The 20,072-nt window shown below is 43.3% G+C and overlaps 2 protein-coding genes across 2 annotated transcripts in view; both read left to right on the top strand.

Annotated features, from left to right (window-relative positions):
• Nucleotides 1–2,856, top strand: part of c17h3orf38 (chromosome 17 C3orf38 homolog) — a 15,673-nt gene extending 12,817 nt beyond the window's left edge. Inside the window, exon 3 of the mRNA XM_078232845.1 lies at nt 37–2,856. Coding sequence (XP_078088971.1) covers nt 37–654 — 618 coding nt within the window. The 3' untranslated portion in view covers nt 655–2,856. The remainder of the gene's footprint in view (nt 1–36) is intronic.
• A 1,038-nt stretch (nt 2,857–3,894) lies between these two features.
• LOC144506559 (uncharacterized protein C3orf38 homolog) lies at nt 3,895–15,636 on the top strand. Its single transcript, XM_078232844.1, has 3 exons — nt 3,895–4,673; nt 9,333–9,925; nt 14,267–15,636. The coding sequence occupies exons 1-3, from the start codon at nt 4,547–4,549 to the stop codon at nt 14,816–14,818; spliced, it is 1,272 nt and encodes a 423-aa protein (XP_078088970.1). The 5' UTR covers nt 3,895–4,546; the 3' UTR covers nt 14,819–15,636.
• Nucleotides 15,637–20,072: the final 4,436 nt, after the last annotated feature.

Genomic DNA, 20,072 nt, shown 5'->3' with positions numbered 1-20,072 from the left:
CCAAGGATAAATGTACCTATTTTTCCTTTCTCTCAGAAAAACCACTCTTCAGGAAGCACATCAGGAAATTATGTCCCAACAAACAATATAGCCACAAACTACGTGTACGATTACCAGTCTATGGGACTCGAATTCTGCAAGTGGTTTTATCAGCTTCTGAACTCCCAGAATCCATTACTGCCAGAACAATCGAAAGACTGGGGCCCCCAGCATTTTTGGGACGATGTTATACTTAAGTTTTCCTACAGAACTTCTGAACAACAATTGGAGGTGTACACTGGTGCAGGTATGGTCAGCCTTCGTTTATTAGCACTGACGAAAGAGGAGCATCTATTCCTGAATCCTAACCTGACTGCCAGTGGACTGAAGTGCACCCATTCACCTCACGGATTAGTTATTATTGCAGTGGCTGGCACCATTCATAGAGAGTCAATCTGCCTGGGGATTTTTGAGCAAATCTTTGGTCTTATCCGTTGCCCAAGCAATGAGAACAATTGGAAGATGAAATTTGTTCACCTAAAGATCACTGGCCAAGAGGCAGCAGCGCCCGCGACTGTCCTGCCCAGTGAGAATTCAGAGCTCCCCATCATCAAATACGAATCCAATGAGCTGCTGAAAGTTTTTGAAGAATACTCTGTAGGGATTTGTGATTGAGGCTGTTTGCTGGGCTTATGAAAGATTTGCGCATCTGTCAATGGCTCACGACTGCTTCTCGAAATCAATAGTGCAACTTTGCAGCTGTGCTACAATTCAGTACATCGTATTGCAAAGCAACCAGTCCCACAATTCACGCCAAGAGCACAAATGAAAACAGACTGCACTTATTGCCTGTGCAACATGCGACCAGCATTCGCAAAATTGTCAAAAGTCTCGAGTGAGGAAATCTTACCAAATTTGTCCTTGCCAAAGGATCAATGTTATTTCAACAAGTATTCTCTTTTTGCCTCCCCCCTCCTCCTCCCCCCGCTCCATTTTGTTGGTTACAAATACATTTGCTCTCTTTATATTGCAATTGTTAAATGTATTTGATAAAGCTGCATTTTCTCAGTTCATGGTGAATCTTTGACTCTTGCTGGCACTTTTGACTTGAGTTAAGAAGATTGGCATTTAGCCCCACTCCAATTCCAGGAACGGATTAACAAGATTGACACTGCTGAATGAGTATTGCATTCTTGGAGCTGTTTGTTCTTCAAGTGCTATCCAAAATTAAGGACAGAAAGTGCTGGGAATACTCAGCAGATCTGGCAGTGTCTGTGAAGAGAGAAACAGATTTAACGTTTACTGCACTCCGAAGCACAGAGTTAAAAATGTGAAGTCCTCTGAGGCATTTTTGTTCGCCATGCTTCCCTGATTATTTCAAAGTAGCCTCGTATCTGAGCTTCCTGTTTGATTTTTATAATAGAAACGTAATCATTCAGAGTAACGAAAAGGTAATTTTGGCTTCCTTCCAGCTGCCGTGAGAGCTTTTCACGTCAATTTGCACAGCCAGCAAAGATAGTATAAAAGAAGAAAGAGGTAAGTCGTGCCTAACCTCCCTGGCAGCCACCAGGTGGTTTTTGATAGCGTTGTCAACTCTGCCAGCGCCGCATCCTGCTCATTTCCTGGGCTGATATACTTTGGCCATTGGCTGCAGCTTGCTTTCCTGATCCAGTCATGGTGTCCCACTTGTTCCTGGAGCCTCTGTTCCCTCATCTGGTAACTCCATGGGAGACGCATTCATGAAAAATGATGAGAAAATATTGTTGCATTTTCTTTTGTGTGGAAGTATTCGTCATCACCTTAATCCATGCCCATTGTAATTGTTAATAAATTAGTTTTCTTCTAAAGTTGACTGAAGGCGAGCACTATTTCCCTCTATTGTGACCACTGATAAAATCAAAATATTGGGGCTTAGATAAGTGGTTAAGACATGCTATGCAGCTTGACAAACATGTTAAATATTTAACTGCTACACACACCCATTTTGCTGCTTCCAGGAGTTTTTTCAACACAGAAACCATGGTGTGGCGATGCTGTCATTGGACTCGGGTGGTCACAGTAAGAAGTCTCACAACACCAGGTTAAAGTCCAACAGGTTTATTTGGTAGCACGAGCTTTCGGAGCGCTGCTCCTTCATCAGGTGAGTGGAGAGTTGGGACTTTAACCTGGTGTTGTGAGACTACTAACTGTGCAATACAGAAACCGCATAGACCATTCAGCCTGCCCGCCATTTAATTAGATCAAAGCATTGAAATATGATTCAATCTTACCATTATCATTTTTATACCTAACATGTTGAGGACACTGGTGTACATCTTGAATGATGTGGACAGATGCCTGTAAACTGTTCACACTTCAGAGAACTCAACTTTAATTTTACATCTACTTCAAAAGACAGCTGCAAATCGAATGCAATGCTCTTCTGCGTTAACACTCCACTTGAAGTAAGAGCAGCCATGGAAGTCAATGATATATTTGGTAGCAGTTATACTGACAGATTTGGTTTCTTATTAAATGCTTGTGCTGTAGAAAACCATGCGTGTTGCTGTATATTTTCTGTTAATTGTCAATCCAGTCTTTGAGACTGGATATTTGACAAGTGTTAATATTCAGAAAAGATATTGGAGACTGAATGAAATGTGAATGTATTATAAGTAGACCCAAGTTCAGTGAAATGCCTTTTGTATCCTCTATGACTCCAACAAACAGCAGTAAACTGGTCTCCGAGTCAGTCTTTGAACAGAGTAACTGATGGGTTTGTTTTGCTGGGAACAGTTCTAATTTCCCAGAGGTTTTGTTTTACATTGTTACTTGGAGCAAATGCAGTTTAAATTGCTCAAGACTTTAACCAGAATAAAGTCAAAGTGTTAAACTGTCTGCCTGAGGACTATTACTGTATCAAGTGCATAGGTTCAACAATATGCTTGAAAGCTCTCCCCCCATCTTTTTTCTTGCACAAATATACTTTATTCATAAAATATCTGAAAGGACATCCTGGAAAAGATAGGTGGAATCTTCCCAAAATCCTCCCCCAAAACTTCCAAATTTCGGAAAAGGCTTTGCCCTGGGGTGGCTCTCTGCAGGGTGCACGAATCTACGAGCGCACTGGGAGACCCCCTACCACCCCCATGAATATCGGATTGCCTCCCCATCATTGGTGGCATTGCTACCCCCACACCAACAGGACATCATGAGGACCGTCCTGATGAGTTCCTTGGCAGACTCCTGACATGACCCCACTCCACGGCCCACCCTTGCATGACCTCTTCTCCCCCCCCCCCCCTCCACTGCTGACCACCCCTCTTGTATAAGCTCCCCCATCATTGTGCATGCACCCCCTTTGTTTAGCCCCACCCACACCTCCCCTCCGACATTGCCCCTGAACAGATATGGTGCCCAAGTGGGCACTGCCAGACTGGCACTGTCTGGGCACTGTCCGGCCATGCCGCTGCCTACCTGGGGGTGTCACTGGCCTCTCATCCAGCATGGCACCTGATCCCGTTACTGCAGAGCAATGGTAATTCTCGCCAGTGTGAGGTGTTGCTTGGTGGGGGTGGGGAGAAGTGGAGTGGGGGGGGGCGTGAGGGTGGGGAGAAGTAGGGGGGAACCGTGGCGGGGGGGGCGTGAGGGTAGGGAGAAGCGGGCGGGGGGGGGCGTGAGGGTGGGGAGAAGTAGGGGGGATCCGTGGCGGGGGGGGGAGCGTGAGGGTGGGGAGAAGCGGGCGAGGGGCGCGAGGGTGGGGAGAAGCGGGGGGGGGCGTGAGGGTGGGGAGAAGCGGGCGGGGGGGCGTGAGGGTGGGGAGAAGCAGGGGGGGAACCGTGAGGACGGAATGAGCCGTGCTGAACCCGGTAATTCCTTTTGACTTTTGTTCCTTTTATGTCAAAAGGAAAGGGCACAAAGCCATTTTTGTGAATCAGTATTTTACCCTCTCAGGCTATCTTCTCTGCTCGCCACACTGATCGAACAGCGCAACGAGCCAGTAAGATCGCGCCCTAATATTTTAGTATAAAACCACCCGCTGCTGCTCCCTCTGCCTTACTTGCTGCTGCCCTTTCTGCCCTAAGCTCCAAAGCCAGCCCTGCCAGACCAACCGAGGCTTGTTTTGAACACTCCCCGAATAGTGCAACACCAAAATCCTGGCAGTCAGAATTAATTTCCAGCATCAGAGAAAACGGACCAAATCCCATCCTGAAGTTTTTTTCTGAAATTTCACGCGTACTTTATAAAATTTTTTAAAATGAAATGAGTCTTGTGGGGCGGGGGGGGAAGGATGCTTCCAAATTTCTACAACGTTATTATCGGTGTTCCCAATGTTGTCAGTTTGGGGGAAGCGAAAGGAATGACTCATTCATTTCCTGTTCATGTCAGCTGGTCTTGAGTTTCGATTTTCCATTATGCAATTTATTTGCTTAATTTAAGTTTCACTTTGTGAGTGCAGTGAACCAGCGTTGCGCAGATAGCAAACCATCGCAATACATGGGAGCTACTTGTATTGTTTAAAGGCAGATTTGTGATTTTTTTTTTGTTCCTCCAATTTTAAACACTTTACTAAACCAGGGAGAAAAACATGACCCAATTTTCTGTGATGCAAAAATTGGGCTGCACTGAAATCCTACAATCCTTAAACTACAGTGACTTATTTGCACTGAAGGACACTGTAGCCAGCAAGCAGATTAACGCATGGACTACAAAAGGTAGGTACAAACGGGCATTTGCTCATGTATCAAGTCGCCAAAACATATCTGTAGAAAATACATAGCTGCACCTGATTTCTACTTTTAACTAACTGGTTGCTAGATTTGGGTAAAGATTTAAACCAATATCCTAAATCGGTACAGACTATCCAGTGGAATGATTTTTTGCAGATGCAATACACAAACCTTTGAAAGCATTTTCTATATCAAGATACTAAATTGTACTAAGTTACATTCTATATTAGTAAAAACAATCTTGATGCATTTCTAATATTTCAAAATAATGCATGTAGGACATTATGAAGTTCACATCAGATTATAATTAGGTAAGGCTTTAAAAGATACGGCAACATCAAATGCAACTCAACTTGCAGAACCAACCAGAAAATGGACTTCTCACCGTGGGTAGCAACGCGATTTCAGCAGCTGATAAACAGAAAGTAAATATACCAAAACATTGTCTCACAAACATTGATTCTGTATGATTGGTAAGGCTGAGAGGTAGAACTTTGAACCACAAATTATTCTTTCTTTGAACCACAAATTATTCGAAACTGTGGGTGTAACAAAAACACACATCCTGAAACTGCAGTTAGTGGGATTTTGCAAGCCCAGGCAAGTCGTAACCCCCACGACTTGCCTGGGCTTGCAAAATCTCACTAACTGTACTGGCTGGAGACAATACACATCTCTTTAACCTGTGCTTGGCCACTCACATTGTCTGTACCTTTAAGACTTGATTACCTGTAAAGACTCGCATTCCAACCATTGTCTTGTAAATTGAGTTTGTGTGTTTATATGCCCTGTTTGTGAACACAAGTCCTCACTCACCTGATGAAGGAGCTTGAGACTCCAAAAGCTAGTGCTGCCAAATAAACCTGTTGGACTTTAACCTGGTGTTGCGAGACTTCTGTGCTTATCCCACTCCAACGCCGGCATATCCACACCATGGCTTGTATACCCTGACATTGACTTTATAAATATTGGAGAGGGACTCTGTCGTATTTTCTAGCAGTTCTGCTAACATGATCGGAGTTCACTGGAAGTACCAAGTAAGTATCAGCCGCCTTGCATTTTAATTGAAAGGACAGAGGAAGTTAATGTTGGCCTTTGCCAAAACAGTTCAATCATTTGGTTTATGAACAAGCCAAATTTTCAATACCTTTCTTTTTTTTTTCCTTATTATTTAGTATTGGAAATAAAAATTATGACCAGAAGTAAGCCATAAGTGTCATAAGATTTATGTTAGCTAAGGAGAAAGGCGTGGAACAACTGAATCATTGGAGGAGGGCCAAGTTCAGTGAGAGAGAACAGATCTGACCCCAGATAAATGGGAATCAAGTCCTGGCAGGCAAAACTGTAATGGAACAATTGGTATCCTTTAAAGAGGTGATACTTTGGGTACAGTCAAGTTATTTTCCCATAATGGGTGAGGTTAGAACAAACCACCAGAGCTTCATTCAAAGGTTGTGAAATTTTGGAAGTCTATCCCAGAGGGTTGTGGATGTTCTTTCGTTATGACCATATGAAATAGGAACAGGAGTAGGCCATTCGGCCCCTTGCGCCTGCTCCACCATTCAATGGAATTGTGGCTGATCCAACATTCCTCACATCCACTTTCCTGCCCTTTCCCCTGACCCTTGATACCCTTACTGATGCAGAGACCTGACACAATGGTCATGCTGTTGGGCTCAAAGGCCATTGAAGCCCCCAGGTTGTCAGGGACATAGCGGGCAGTGCCCACTTGACACTGGCAGTGCTAGCAAAGTTAAATCTCATGAAATAAAAGGGAGAAAGGCAGCATGGATACAAAATTGGCTGAGTGTCAATAAAAAGACTAAAAGTTTTTATTTGGAGTAGAGGAAAGTAAAGAGTGGATTCTCCAGAAATTGGAGCCTGGACGTTGGCTTTTCTTGCTTTGTATTAATGCCTTAGACTGGAGTGCACAGGGCACAACTGCAAAATTTGCAGTTGACACAAACCTGAAAGTATTGAGTAGTGGGGGGAGGAGGGGGAGAACAAGAGACTTACGGGCTTGCATAAACAGGAACAGGTGGACATTGACAGCAACAGGAGGGCATAAACAGGAACAGGTGAACATGTGACAGAGGAAGGTTAATACAGAGACATGTTAAGCAATATATTTTGGCAGGCAGGATGAGGAGCGGCAACATAAAATCAAAAATGCAATTCTAAAGTGTTCAGGTGTAGAGAGACCTGGGGAATATGACGGTAGCAGGGCAAGTTTTTTTAAACATTTATGGTATATGGGTGTGGCTGGCTCGGCATTTATTGTCCATCCCCAGTTACCCTTCAAAAGATGGTAGTAAGCTGCCTCTTGAACCATTGCAGTCCATGAGGTGAACACAAGAAATGGCAGCAGGAGTAGGCCACCAGGCCCTTCAAACCTTCTCTGCCATTCAATACGATCATGGCTGAAATATGCCAGCCTCAGCTCCTTTTCTGTACCATTTCCCCATAGTCCTCTATTCCTCGATCTATCAAATATTTAGCCATTTTCACTTTAAATACTAATGATCCAGCCTCCACCACCATTTGGGGCAGAGAATTCCAGGGATTCACCACCTTCCATGAGAAGAAGTATCTATGCACCTCAGTTTTAAATGACTGGCCCTTTATCTTGTCATGATGTGGAGATGCCGGCGTTGGACTGGGGTAAGCACAGTAAGAAGTCTCACAACACCAGGTTAAAGTCCAACAGGTTTATTTGGTAGCAAATACCATAAGCTTTCGGAGCGCTGCCGACTAAACTATTTGTTGGACCTGCCTGCTAGCTTTTTGTGATTCATGCACTAGAACACCCAGATCCCTCTGGACTTCACTCCCATGCAGTCTGACGAAGGGGCAGCGCTCCGAAAGCTTATGGTATTTGCTACCAAATAAACCTGTTGGACTTTAACCTGGTGTTGTGAGACTTCTTACTGCCTTTATCTTGTAGCCATGTCCCCTTGTTTGAGACTCTCCCCGTAATGAAAACATCTCCATCTACCCTGTCAAACTCCCTCAGGATCTTATATGTTTGAATAAGGTCACCGCTCACTCTTCTAAACTCCAAGGAATACAGAATCAGACTATTTAGTCTCTCTTGATAGGACAAATCTCTCATTCCAGGAATTAGCCCGGTGAATTTTCTTTGGACTGCCTCCAATGTTACTATATCCTTTTTTAGGTAAGGGGACCAAGATTGTATGTGGTATTCCAGGTAAGGCTTCACCAACACCCTGTACAATTGCAACAAAACGTCCCTATTTTTAAACTCTAACCCCTTTGCAATAAAGACCAAAATGCTATTTGTCTTTTTAACTATTTGTTGGACCTGCCTGCTAGCTTTTTGTGATTCATGCACTAGAACACCCAGATCCCTCTGGACTTCACTCCCATGCAGTATCTCTCCCCATTTAGATAATCTGCTTCTAGATTCCTCCTGAAGTGCATGACCTCACACTTCCCCACAATGAACTCCATTTGCCATGTTTTCACTCAGTCACCTAATCTATCTATATCCTGTTGTCAAATCAGAATGTCCTCATCACAACATGCCCTTACACCTCTCTTCGTACAATTTGGAAACCTTACATTCCTGTACCTTCCTCCAGGTTATTAATGTAAATAGTGAATAATTGGCAGCCAAGAACTGATCCCTGTGGTACTCCACTAGTTACATCTTTCCACTCTGAAAAGGACCCATTTATTCCAACTCTCTGTTTCTATGTGACAGCCAATTTTCAATCCATGCTAACACACTTCCTCCAAATCCATGGGATTTAACTTTTCCCTTTTGGAAATCTACATATACTACATCCTGGTTTAGTGGCTATGACTCATCTTTCATTCCCTCACACTACAGTATAAATAACTCCCACTTTCTATGCCTTTTAGCTTTGACAAAGGGTCATCTGGACTCAAAACGTCAGCTCTTTTCTCTCCTTACTGATGCTGCCAGACCTGCTGAGATTTTCCAACATTTTCTCTTTTTGTTTCAGATTCTAGGACCAGCAGTAATTTGCTTTTATCTACTTTTTTACACTACATCTACAGGTCCCGCTCTATCTACTTTCCCTGTGGCACAGTGGTTAGCACTGCTGCCTCACAGCACCAGGGACCTGGGTTCGATTCCTGGCTTGGTCACTGTCTGTGCGAATGTACACATTCTCTCCATGTCTGTGTGAGTTCCCTCTGGGTGCTCCGGTTTTCTCCCACAGTCCAAAAGACGTGCTGGTTAGGTGCATTGGCCATGCTGAATTCTCCCTCAGTGTACCCGAACAGGCACCGGAGTGTGACAACTAGGGAACTTTCACAGTAACTTCATTGCAGTGTTAATGTAAGCCTACTTATGACACTAATAATTTTTAAAAAATGAATGGCCAAAGAAGCAACAACTTAAGAGGAAAACCTTTTACACAGCAAGTGGTTAGAATGCTTTGCTTAATAGAATGACTCGATGATATCATTCAAATTAAAATTGGGTAAGTGGCTTAGGAAAAATAAATCAGAACTAGGAGAAAGGGTAGGAAAGTGGGACTAGCTAAGTTGCCATTGCATAGACATCTTGGCCTAAATGTCCTCCTGTGCTGTAACCATTCTATTATTCTATAGTTACATATACAAGTGAAACTGCTTTTTTTGATTTTCTTGTAGAAGCCATCAATGTCATTCTAAACTGTAGCCAAAATGCTGAAGAGCTACTAAAGCGGCGGAAGGTTGTGCGAGAGGCAATATTGAAATACTTAATCACCCATGATGTTGTCACCTCAGCTTCAGCAGACAAACAGCAACTCATTGACAAGGTTTTGTCCTATTGGGTACAGGAAGAATGGAAGAGAAAAGCGGTAATAAATCAAACAAAACACAACATTCTGGTGCAAGCTAGGAACCAAGAATTGGAGCAGAAGACAAAGGAGAAAGCTGCAAAAGCAAAGCTAGAAGTCCTGGCACAAGAGGTCAAGATGGCAAAGAGGGATTTGGATCAGGCAAGACAAGTCGAGGATCAGTTGAAAAGACAAATGGAGGAGCAGGCAAGGAAACAGAAGGAGGAGAGGGTGAGACAGGCCGATGAACAGATGAGAAGACAAGTGAAGAAGCAAATGAAGAAACAAGCAGAGGAGCAGGCAAGGAGCGAACTGGAAGAGCAAATTAAGAGAAAAGTGCAAGAGCAAATGAGGGAACAAGCACAGGATGAGGCAAAGAGGCAACTGGAATTGCAAATGAACATACATTTCAATGTTATGCAGGTAATTAAGTTTGCATCAAAAAATGTTTAGCATTTCACAGAGATCTTGGGTCCTAACCTCTGCATTATCAATTACCTCAAGCTTTTATTTGTCTTTGTTCCTATTTATCTGACAAAAGTAATTCTTCCACTGTGCTTGTACAGTATTAAGCAAAAATTGACACAATATGCTGTCCGGAAATATTAAATTGCACAAAGGATTGTTGGTATAAAACCTGCTATGCAAGATAAAAATAGATTAAGAATCAGATGAAGCTTTTAAAAGGCAATGGATACTTCTTTGATAAGTAATTGCTCAGGGATCTGGACAGGAAATTGGGATAAAAATGATAGAACTGCAGTGGCTAACAAAATGGCAGACTCGCCTGGTTGGGTCAAATGGGTTATTCACATACTTAATTATTTACATTCCTGAGGCTGTTTGGCCATGCTAGATTGATACTTAATGTCAGGGGGATTAGCTGGTTAAATATGTGGGTTTATGGGGATTCTGTTACTTGGTTCAGAATTGATAAATATTTTGATTTGGGAGGCGATCCAATTATCTAGAATCATAGAATCCCTACAATGCAGAAGGAGGCCATTCAGCCTTTTGAGCCTGCACTGACAACAATCCCATCCAGGCCCTATCCCCATAACCCCTCGTCTTTACCCTGTTCATCCCCCTGATAATAAGGGGTAATTTAGCATGGCCATCAACCTAACCCACACATCTTTGGACTGTGGGAGGAAGCCGGAGCACCCAGAGGAACCCGAAACAGACACGGGAGAACGTGCAAATTCCACACAGACAATGACCCGAGGCTGGAATTGGACCAGGGTACCTAGCGCTGTGAGGCAGCAGTGTTAACCGCTGTGTCACCGTTATGGTTTACTGAAATTTACTAAGGCTGCTATTACATCAATGTCTTCTATATTAAAGGCACAAGTCACATTTTTCCATATCATTATCATAAAATAAGACCGGTATTTTCATTGGCACGGTGGCACAGTGGTCAGCACTGCTGCCTCACAGCGCCAGGGATCCGGGTCCAATTCCGGCCTCAGGTCACTGTCTGTGTGGAGTTTGTACAGTCTTCCCATGTCTGCGTGTGTTTCCTCTGGGTGCTCCGGTTTCCTCCCACGGTCCAAACATGTGTGGGTTAGGTTGATTGGCCATGCTAAATCACCCGTTAGTGTCAGGGGGATTAGCAGGGTAGATATGCGGGGTTACGGGAATAGGGCCTAGGTGGGATTGTGGTCGGTGCACTCAATGGGCCGAATGGCCTCCTTCTGCACTGTAGGGATTCGATGGATTCTATGCCTCAAAATGTCAATAGACCAAAATACATTCCATAGGGAATATTTATTCCAGGCTAGCAAGATGCAGTAGCTGGAAATCTGGAAGGTAAACAGAAACTGCTGGTGGCACAGCTGGCCAGTCAACAGCGAAGAAAATGGGAAAGTAATTTTGGCACTTCTACCTGACTCCCGTATTGGCAGAAAGTTCACACTGCCTTTCTCTGTCCTCTCCACAGATATTAACTAATCTTGCTGCATGTTCCCAGCATTTTCTGCTTTTGTTGCATTAGGTCCAGGCCTTATCCAGCTTTTTCCGGTGGGGAGGGAGGTTCAGAGTCAAGGGGCATAACCTTAAGATTAGAGCCCAACCATTCAGGGAAGCAACCAGGAAGCACTTCTTTATACACAGTGCACTGGAAATCCGAAACAGTCTCCCACTAAAAAAGCCATTGAGGTGGGTTCAATTGGTAATCTCAAAACCGAGATTAGTAAGCTTTAAATCAGGGTCGTAAAAGTTACAAAATGGAAGCAGGTAGTTGGAGTTAGCACAGAGCTCAGAGAGTCTAATTGAATGGGCAGAGCAGGCTCAAGTGGTTGAATGGCCTAGTCTTGTTCCTATATTCTTATTTTCCCATTTGTTAAGGACCAGATCAGAAATTCCAAGGTTAGACCCTAACTTTTACATTTGATTTTGGCATTAGGGTGAGCATAAGGTGTTTCACTCCAGGTATGATTCAAGTGCCCCTTTTGGAAGCTTTTATCAAAACATTGGGGCGGCACGGTGGTTAGCGCTGCTGCCTCACAGCACCAGCAACCCGGGTTCAATTCCGGCTCGGGTCACTGTCTGTGTGGAGTTTGCATGTTCTCCCCGTGTCTGCGTGGGTTTCCTCCGGGAGCTCTGGTTTCTTCCGACAGTCCAAAGATGTGCGGGTAAGGTTAATTGGCCATGCTAAATTGACCCTTAGTGTCAGGGGGATTAGTAGCGTAAATATGTGAGATTACGGGAATAGGACCTGGGTGGGATTGTGGTCGGTGCAGACTCAATGGGCTGAATAGCCTCCTTCTGCACTGCAGGGATTCTATTCTATGAATACTTTATTTAAAAATACAGTTAGAATATAACAAAAAGAATCAGCACAACTTTTACCAATTGAAATACTTAAATATGACACAGTATAATTCTTAATTGCTAGCTATCTTTTTTGTTCCAATTTAGCATTCCCGATAGACATAAATCCCTTCTTTCGAACCAGTTAGCCCAGAAAACCAAATGTACTTATGTGGCGTTAGATTTCCATCCTTTTGACATTGCTGGAGAGTGATCCAGACAGATACCTATCTTCCAATTCTCATGCATCAACTTCCCGAGAAAACTCTAGCCCCAAACAGTAGAATCTCAGAGAAGCCAAAAGAGAAACTGCTGGAAAATCTCAGCAGGTCTGGCAGCATCTGTAAGGAGAGAAAAGGGCTGACATTTTGAGTCCAGATGACCCTTTGTCAAAGCTAAAAGGCATTGAAAGTGGGAGATATTTACACTGTAGGGTGAGGGAATGAAAGATTACTCATAGCCACAAAAACAAGGGGAAAGGCTAAGGGGTGCTAAGGGCAGTCCATAGAAAGTATAGAAGGTGTGAATGGCCAAACGGCAGAGAAGCTGAAATCAGAGGGTAAGCTGTGACAGATGAAGATGTGGGGAGAGGGGGGAGATGGGTAGGAGAGGTAAAATTGCGAAAAGGGAAGCAAAGGAGGAGAAAAGGTAAGAAAAGGAGGGATAAATTATCTCAGAATCTCAGAGAAGGATCTTTATTTCCTGGCAGATTCCTGTCTCTAGACCTCAGACAGAGCAAGAGATACAGAGAAAGCGAATTCTCTCTAAAGATCCCAAAGAGCAGACTGCCTTGCGTTCTGTGTGATCGTCTAGCCCTACCCAGACATATGACCTTACCTGTGGCGGCACGGTAGCACAGTGGTTAACACTGCTGCTTCACAGCTCCAGGGTCCCGGGTTCGATTCCCGGCTCGGGTCACTGTCTGTGTGGAGTTTGCACATTCTCCTCGTGTCTGCGTGGGTTTCCTCCGGGTGCTCCGGTTTCCTCCCACAGTCCAAAGATGTGCGGGTTAGGTTGATTGGCCAGGTTAGAAATTGTCCCTGAGATGTGTAGTTAGAGGGATTAGCGGGTAGATATGTGGGGGTAGGGCCTGGGTGGGATTGTGGTCGGTGCAGACTCGATGGGCCGAATGGCCTCCTTCTGCACTGTAGGGTTTCTATGTTTCTACTGTCAGTCAACCTAACCAAGCCCTACTCTGCAATATCCCAGGGGAAAACATGAAATAACAGAACTCTGCATTCGTTCAGATTAAAGCAAACAAGGTAGCAATTAAGATCAACTATACTGCTGCAGTTCAGTTAATAAATAAACAGCTCAGTTAATAAAAACAAACTGGTACAGCAGATACTGTGCAAAAAAAATGACAAATTTCTTAAAGGCACAGTATCACCACACTTTGTGTACTCTGAAACTGATATTTCTTACTCACGAAGGCAACCTAACTTGGGAGATTGAACACCTATTCCTGAATAGAAGGATTTCTGGTTTTGAAAACCAAGTAATTGGGTCTGAATATAGCTCAGTAGTAACGTAGAGGATATGAGCATTCCACCTCCCGACAGTTTGGTGGTGTGTTCTGCTCTTTGCCTTTCTAATGATCTAATGATTATCCCATCATTTTCAATTTAGTGTCAAGTAGATGTGTATGTTCCTTGGGGAGCTACGGCGGAAGGCTGCATTTGCATTTTCTCATGATTTAAAGACCATGCTGGTTTTTATTTCCTTATTTTAGATCCTCTTGGCAATAGCTAGATTTCTTCGATGTTCATAACACAGTCGTTGAGGCAATTTGCAGCCGTTGGCTCTCAGAATGAAGGAAGGACAGAGTGCAATGTCCTTCGTTCATCCCCTACCCAATACATATTTGTTTGCCTCAACTAGATTTATCATTGCTGTTAATTTGGATGCTTTTCTAATGATCTGACTTTATTCTTTCTCCTTGAAACATTCCAGAGCGAGGCGCCACCTCTGACAAATGGAGACTTTGACTGCCAAGTAATAGGAGAGGAGTTCTGCCAATGGTTCTTTGTTCTTCTGAACTCCCAAAATCCTTCATTTGGCCGACAACCAGAAGAGTGGGGTCCGCAGCACTTTTGGGAGGATGCAATACTTCAATTTGCTTATTCTGTCAAAGAACACCACACCGAGCACCATCAGAGTTCGGTGATGGTCAGCCAGCGCTTGCTGTCCCTGGTGAAGGATGAGCAACTGCTCTTCAATCCCAACATTGGCCAGAACGGCATGAGATGCGTTACTTCTCCACATGGGATAGTTGCCATTGCAGTGGCGGGCACCATTCACAAGAACATCCAGTGCCTTGGTATTTTCGAGCAGCTCTTTGGACTTGTCCGCACACCCGTTGGTAGAAGCAACTGGAAAATCAAGTACGTTAACCTGCAGATGAAAGCTTTGAGTGGCCAACAGGAAATAATCCAACCCAGTTTATCTATTGAGCTGCCTGCACTAATGGCCCATCTCAATGAATTAAGTGTACTTCTCAAGTGATTTACCGTGGAAATTGATGATGTTCAAATTTGCAGCCCTGGTTTTAAACCTGTTGGAAGGAATGAAAATTGGGAGAGTTCTTCTGCAGGTATTACTCACAGGAAGCAAAGTTGAAAATAATCCCAAAAATTTCTGTAGTTTGAAATACTTCAATCCATGAAAGCTTTGCTAAAAAAAAATCAAACTTAATGCTTGGCACGCAAATGTATGCTTTTAGAATAAACTGCAAAATTCTATTACTTTTCTTGTGTATTTATGTTTACATACGGATGGTACTTCTGAGTAATTATTTTTTATAGTATATTAATATGAACAATTAGGAATACTATTGTATTATCAGGAATCATTTTAAACAAGATGGACTACCTCCTCATCATGCTGCCTGAAAATATAATCTAGCATTTCGGGTTGGCTTCCCATTATAGAACCACTCTTCAGGCACAAAAATAAATGTCTTTTTTGAAGTCAGCATGGAGGCATGTAAGTTTCTTAATGGAATACAGTGCGTAAGTCTGGAATGATACTTTCAGAAACAGCAGGGCAGCAATAAAGAGGGCACTATTTCAAGGTTGTGGAGAGTGTGTTGACAGTTATCATGGAATGCACTTTATACCGCTGGTGATCAAACATTGCAATGGATTGATGGTTGAAGGCAGAGTTCATTTAAGAAGCAGATGCTTCAGTCAGAAGCCAGTGAGCTTGGTTTTCTAGATGGGTGTGACCAAATGGGCGAAAGAGCATTTTTTCATCTTTTTGATTTGACTTGATTTGATTTATTATTGTCACATGTATTAGCAAACAGTGAAAAATATTGTTTCTTGTGCACTATACAGACAAAGCATACCATTCATAGAAAAGGAAATGAAAGAGTGCAGAATGTAGTGTTACAGTCATAGCTAGGGTGTAGAGAAATATCAACTTAATGCAAGGTAAGTCCATTCAAAAGTCTGGTGGCAGCAGGGAAGAAGCTGTTCTTGAGTCGGTTGGTACATGACTTCAGACTTTTGTATCTTTTTCCTGACGGAAGAAGGTGGAAGAGAGAATATCTGGGGTGCGTGAGGTCCTTAATTATGCTGGCTGCTTTGCCGAGGCAGTGGGGAATGTAGACAGATTTAATAGATGGGAGGCTGGTTTGCGTGATGGATTGGGCTACATTCACGACGTCTTGTAGTTTCTTGCGGTCTTGGGCAGAGCAGGAGCCATACCAAGCTGTGATACAACCAGGAAGAATGCTTTCTATGGTGCATCTGTAAAAGTTGGTGAGAGTCGTAGCTGACATGCCAAATGTCCTTAGTCTTCTGAGAAAGTAGAGGCTATCTTGTGAACTTATAAAATGAAATAAAATATTTTATGTCAGGAAGTGACATTCTTTACATGTTGATGGCAATGTTTGTTCAGTTACATCCATGATAGATTCTCATGCTAATTCTACCTGAGAACTAAAAGTTCCCCTTCCTTTTAAAATTTCTGTACGTATTTTTCAAATAGATTTTTCAATGATACTTCCTGAAGTTCAATTTAATACGATTATGGTACTTAACCCATTTCCTTGAGCAATCCATGTACGGTGTCCTTGGATGTCAGCTGAAATAACAAGAATCCATTGATTATTACAAATACGTGGTCTCAGTAGTTTAGATGGAGGTTGATTATTCTATTTTATTTGAAGAGATTAATAATACATAGCTGAATTGCATTATTGTTATGAGAGAAGCAATCCTACCACTAATAGGTTTTTCTTAAGACATATCGATCTTTCAGAAAAAAAAACAATTTGGGGGAGAAAGGTTAAGGTTGTGCATTATTTTTAGTGAACAGGTCAATGTGTTCATATATAATTACAGTAGATGCTGTTTTATTAAAGTAATTAAGGGTGACACAGTGGTTAGCACTGCTGCCTCACAGCACCAGGGGCCTGGGTTCAATTCTGGCCTTGGGTCACTTTCTGTGTGGAGTTTATACATTCTCCTCCTGTCCGCGTGGGTTTCTTTTCATACTTCAAAGACGTGTGGGTTAGGTTGTTTGGCCAAACTAAATTGCCCCCTTAGTGTCAGGGGAACTGGTAGGGTGAACATGTGGAGTTATGGGGATAGTTGGTGGTGCAGGCTCGATGGGGTGAATGACCTCCTTCTGCGCTGCAGTGATTCTATGATTCTAAGTAGCACGTTTAAAAATAAATGACTTTATTGTTAAAGTAGCGCACACACAAACTTAATGAAAAGGTATCAAGGCAGACACTGAAAAGAGCCAACAAATGAATTTAAATTCCTTTGTATTTCTTTGATTGCATGTCAACATCTAGACATAGTAATAAAGAGAACAAGGCAAGAGGTTTCCTAGTTACTTACAAAGGGGAGGGCGGTAGGAGGGAATGGAGGAAGATCCACAGAAACCTTAGGGAAATGGAATAAATAAACAGACATTACGTTATACAGAATCTCTGCGGAAATTCTCTCCTGATTGTTCCTGAGAGATTTTTAAACAAATAGCACAGTGTAATAAGACAAATATAAAACAAGCTACAGGAGAGATAAAATATTATTGATTTTTGGACAAATTTGAGGCAAAAACGTTTAACAGAATAAATGGCAATTCTGCAAGACTTGCCAGGTTTTATCACATGGCACGGTGGCACAGTGGTTAGCATTGCTGCCTCACAGCGCCAGGGACTCGGGTTTGATTCCCGCCTTGGTTCACTGTCTGAGTGGAGTCTGCATGTTCTCCCCGTGTCTGCATGGGTTTCCTCTGGGTGCTCCACTTTCCTCCCACAGTCTGAAAGACATGCTGGTTAGGTGCATTGACCCGAACAGGCTCCGGAGTGTGCCGACTACGGGAATTTCACAGTAACTTCATTGCAGTGTTAATGTAAGCCTTTCCGACTAATAAATAAACTTTACGTTCTCTTTTGAGGTGGGTCTCTGCAATAAGTAACTTTAAAGGTTTCTTATAAACTGACTTTTAAAGCTTTCGTTTGTAATGTTTGCAGCACTTCTTATCACTACACTGTTTACAATCAAGGCCTTGTCAATATTTTGGGATGCACATTTTTTTATGCATAATAAGTTTATGTTGAAAGTGCCTCGATCAGAATATTTCATGCTTGAGGTGGTAATAGGTGAAAAAAGACATGCTAGGATAACCAGCAGGGATCAGACCATACCTGCAGACCTTGGGAAACTAATGATTTTTGCAGAATGTTGTCATCTGTAGCAAGTGGAGCTTGGCATTTAAATTTTGCATTGCTTGTTTATTTTATAATATGTTATCAGTGATTGTGGCGGTTAAACCTCCTTCGTCAATATGTACCGGTGTGTACCTGCAGATCTTAGGCAATGAATGACGAATGAAACTTTGCATTTAAATTTTACATTGCTTCTTTATTTTCTAATATGTTCTCAGTGATTCTGACACCAATGCTCTTTCATTAATATGCATCAGTCTGTGTCTGATAGAGGGCAGATTGAGGTCACGTAAAGGAGGCAAATCCTTGAAGGACAGATTCATGATTCAAGTTGGGGATTGGCTGTTAGTTTGAATACAACTATTGCATTTAAAGTTAATTTATTAGTCACAAGTAGGCTTACATTCCCACTGCAATGAAGTTACTGTGAAAAGCCCCTAGTCACCACACTCCAACGCCTGTTCGGGTACACTTAGCATGTCCAATCCATCTAACCAGCCCTTTTTGCAGACTGTGGGAGGAAACCGGAGCACCCGGAGAAAACCCACGCAGACACGGGGAGAACGTGCAAACTCCACACAGACAGTGACCCAAGCTGGGAATCGAACCCGGGTCCCTGGCGCTGTGAAGCAGCAGCACTAACCACTGTGCCACCCTGCCGCCCCTATAGCTATAAGATGTTAACAGGAACTCTTTATTCCTAATAAGTGCTGCTTATTGGTGAAGAGGGAAAGTTGTCGGTTTGTTTCATTCTTTAATGTTTTCTTGCGTTTCACATTATAAATTTTGTATAAGGTCAAGTTGATAAGTCATTTCAGTGGCACTAAAAGTTTTTTGTACGTACACCCAGCTGAAATCAGTGTTTAACTGATGTAAACAGAAAGAGAAAGGAAATAAAGAAAGAATTTGAATTTATATAGTCACGACATGCCAAAAAAAAGTGAAGCATTTAGTGAAATTTAGTCACGGTGGTACCATAGAGAAACATGGCAAGCCAGTTCACTACCTATAGCTGCAGCAGAGAAGTGGCAGATTCTCTTTGTATCAGGAGTTTGAGTTCTCTCTTGTCAGAGAGGAGCAGATGGAGCAAGCGCAGAATCACAAAATCCCTACAGTTGCAGAAGGCGGCCATTTGACCCATCGAATCTGCACCGACCACAATCCCACCCAGGCCCTATTCACGTCACCCCACATATTTACCCTGCTAAGCCCCCTGACACTAGGGTCAATTTAGCATGGCCAATCCACCTAACCCACACATCTTTGGACTGTGGGAGGAAACTGGAGCACCTGGAGGAAACCCAAGCAAACACAGGGAGAATGTGCAAACTCCACACAGACAGTGACCCGAGGCCAGAATTGTACCTGAGTCCCTGGCGCTGTGAGGCAGCAGTGCTAATCACTGTGCCACCGTGCCGCCTGTAGCATGTCGGGAGTGAGGCCATGGCTTTGCCAGGGTAACAAGCATGGTGTTGGATGCCATCCTCTGCACACGCGTGCCTAGGCATGCTCTGCATCTAAATGCAGAGATTTCCCGACAATCACCAAGATTACCAATCGCTGAATGTGCAATTGGTGAGTGACCGTGCTCTGCATATCATGCTGGCGAATGCTCGCTAACCTGGCAGCAGTCACCATGCTTTCACTTTGTGCCAGGCCATGGTTTCCTCAGTATTTAAACCACCGTGTCAATCCAGAGGGTGGCTGGCGGGCAGCAAGGGCTTTCCTCTTTACAACTGACTCATGATTTTTTCTTGCGCCCCAACCATACAAGGCCAACATGCCTACAATGAGAGCCAGGCTATGTAACACATAGAGCAGACTGTTGAGATGCTGGCACCACAGCTCCGCTGCTTGGTCCATAACAAAGGGATGGTAGGATTGTGACTTACATAGCATCAACTTGGCCACAATACTGAAATGAAAGCCAGCAAGAAGTTTTCCATACCAAGTTATCCAACAAACCATCCAAAATACCTCCGTTTAAACCAATCGCTCTTGTGCATTCCCCTAATGCCTGTCTTGTGGGTGCCTTTGCCCTGGTGCCCCTAGCGCTAAGCCAATGGCTGCAGC

This window comes from Mustelus asterias, chromosome 17, assembly GCF_964213995.1.
Source record: "Mustelus asterias chromosome 17, sMusAst1.hap1.1, whole genome shotgun sequence".
NCBI classification, from domain to species: domain Eukaryota; kingdom Metazoa; phylum Chordata; class Chondrichthyes; order Carcharhiniformes; family Triakidae; genus Mustelus; species Mustelus asterias.
This window is presented reverse-complemented; position numbering and strand designations above follow the sequence as displayed.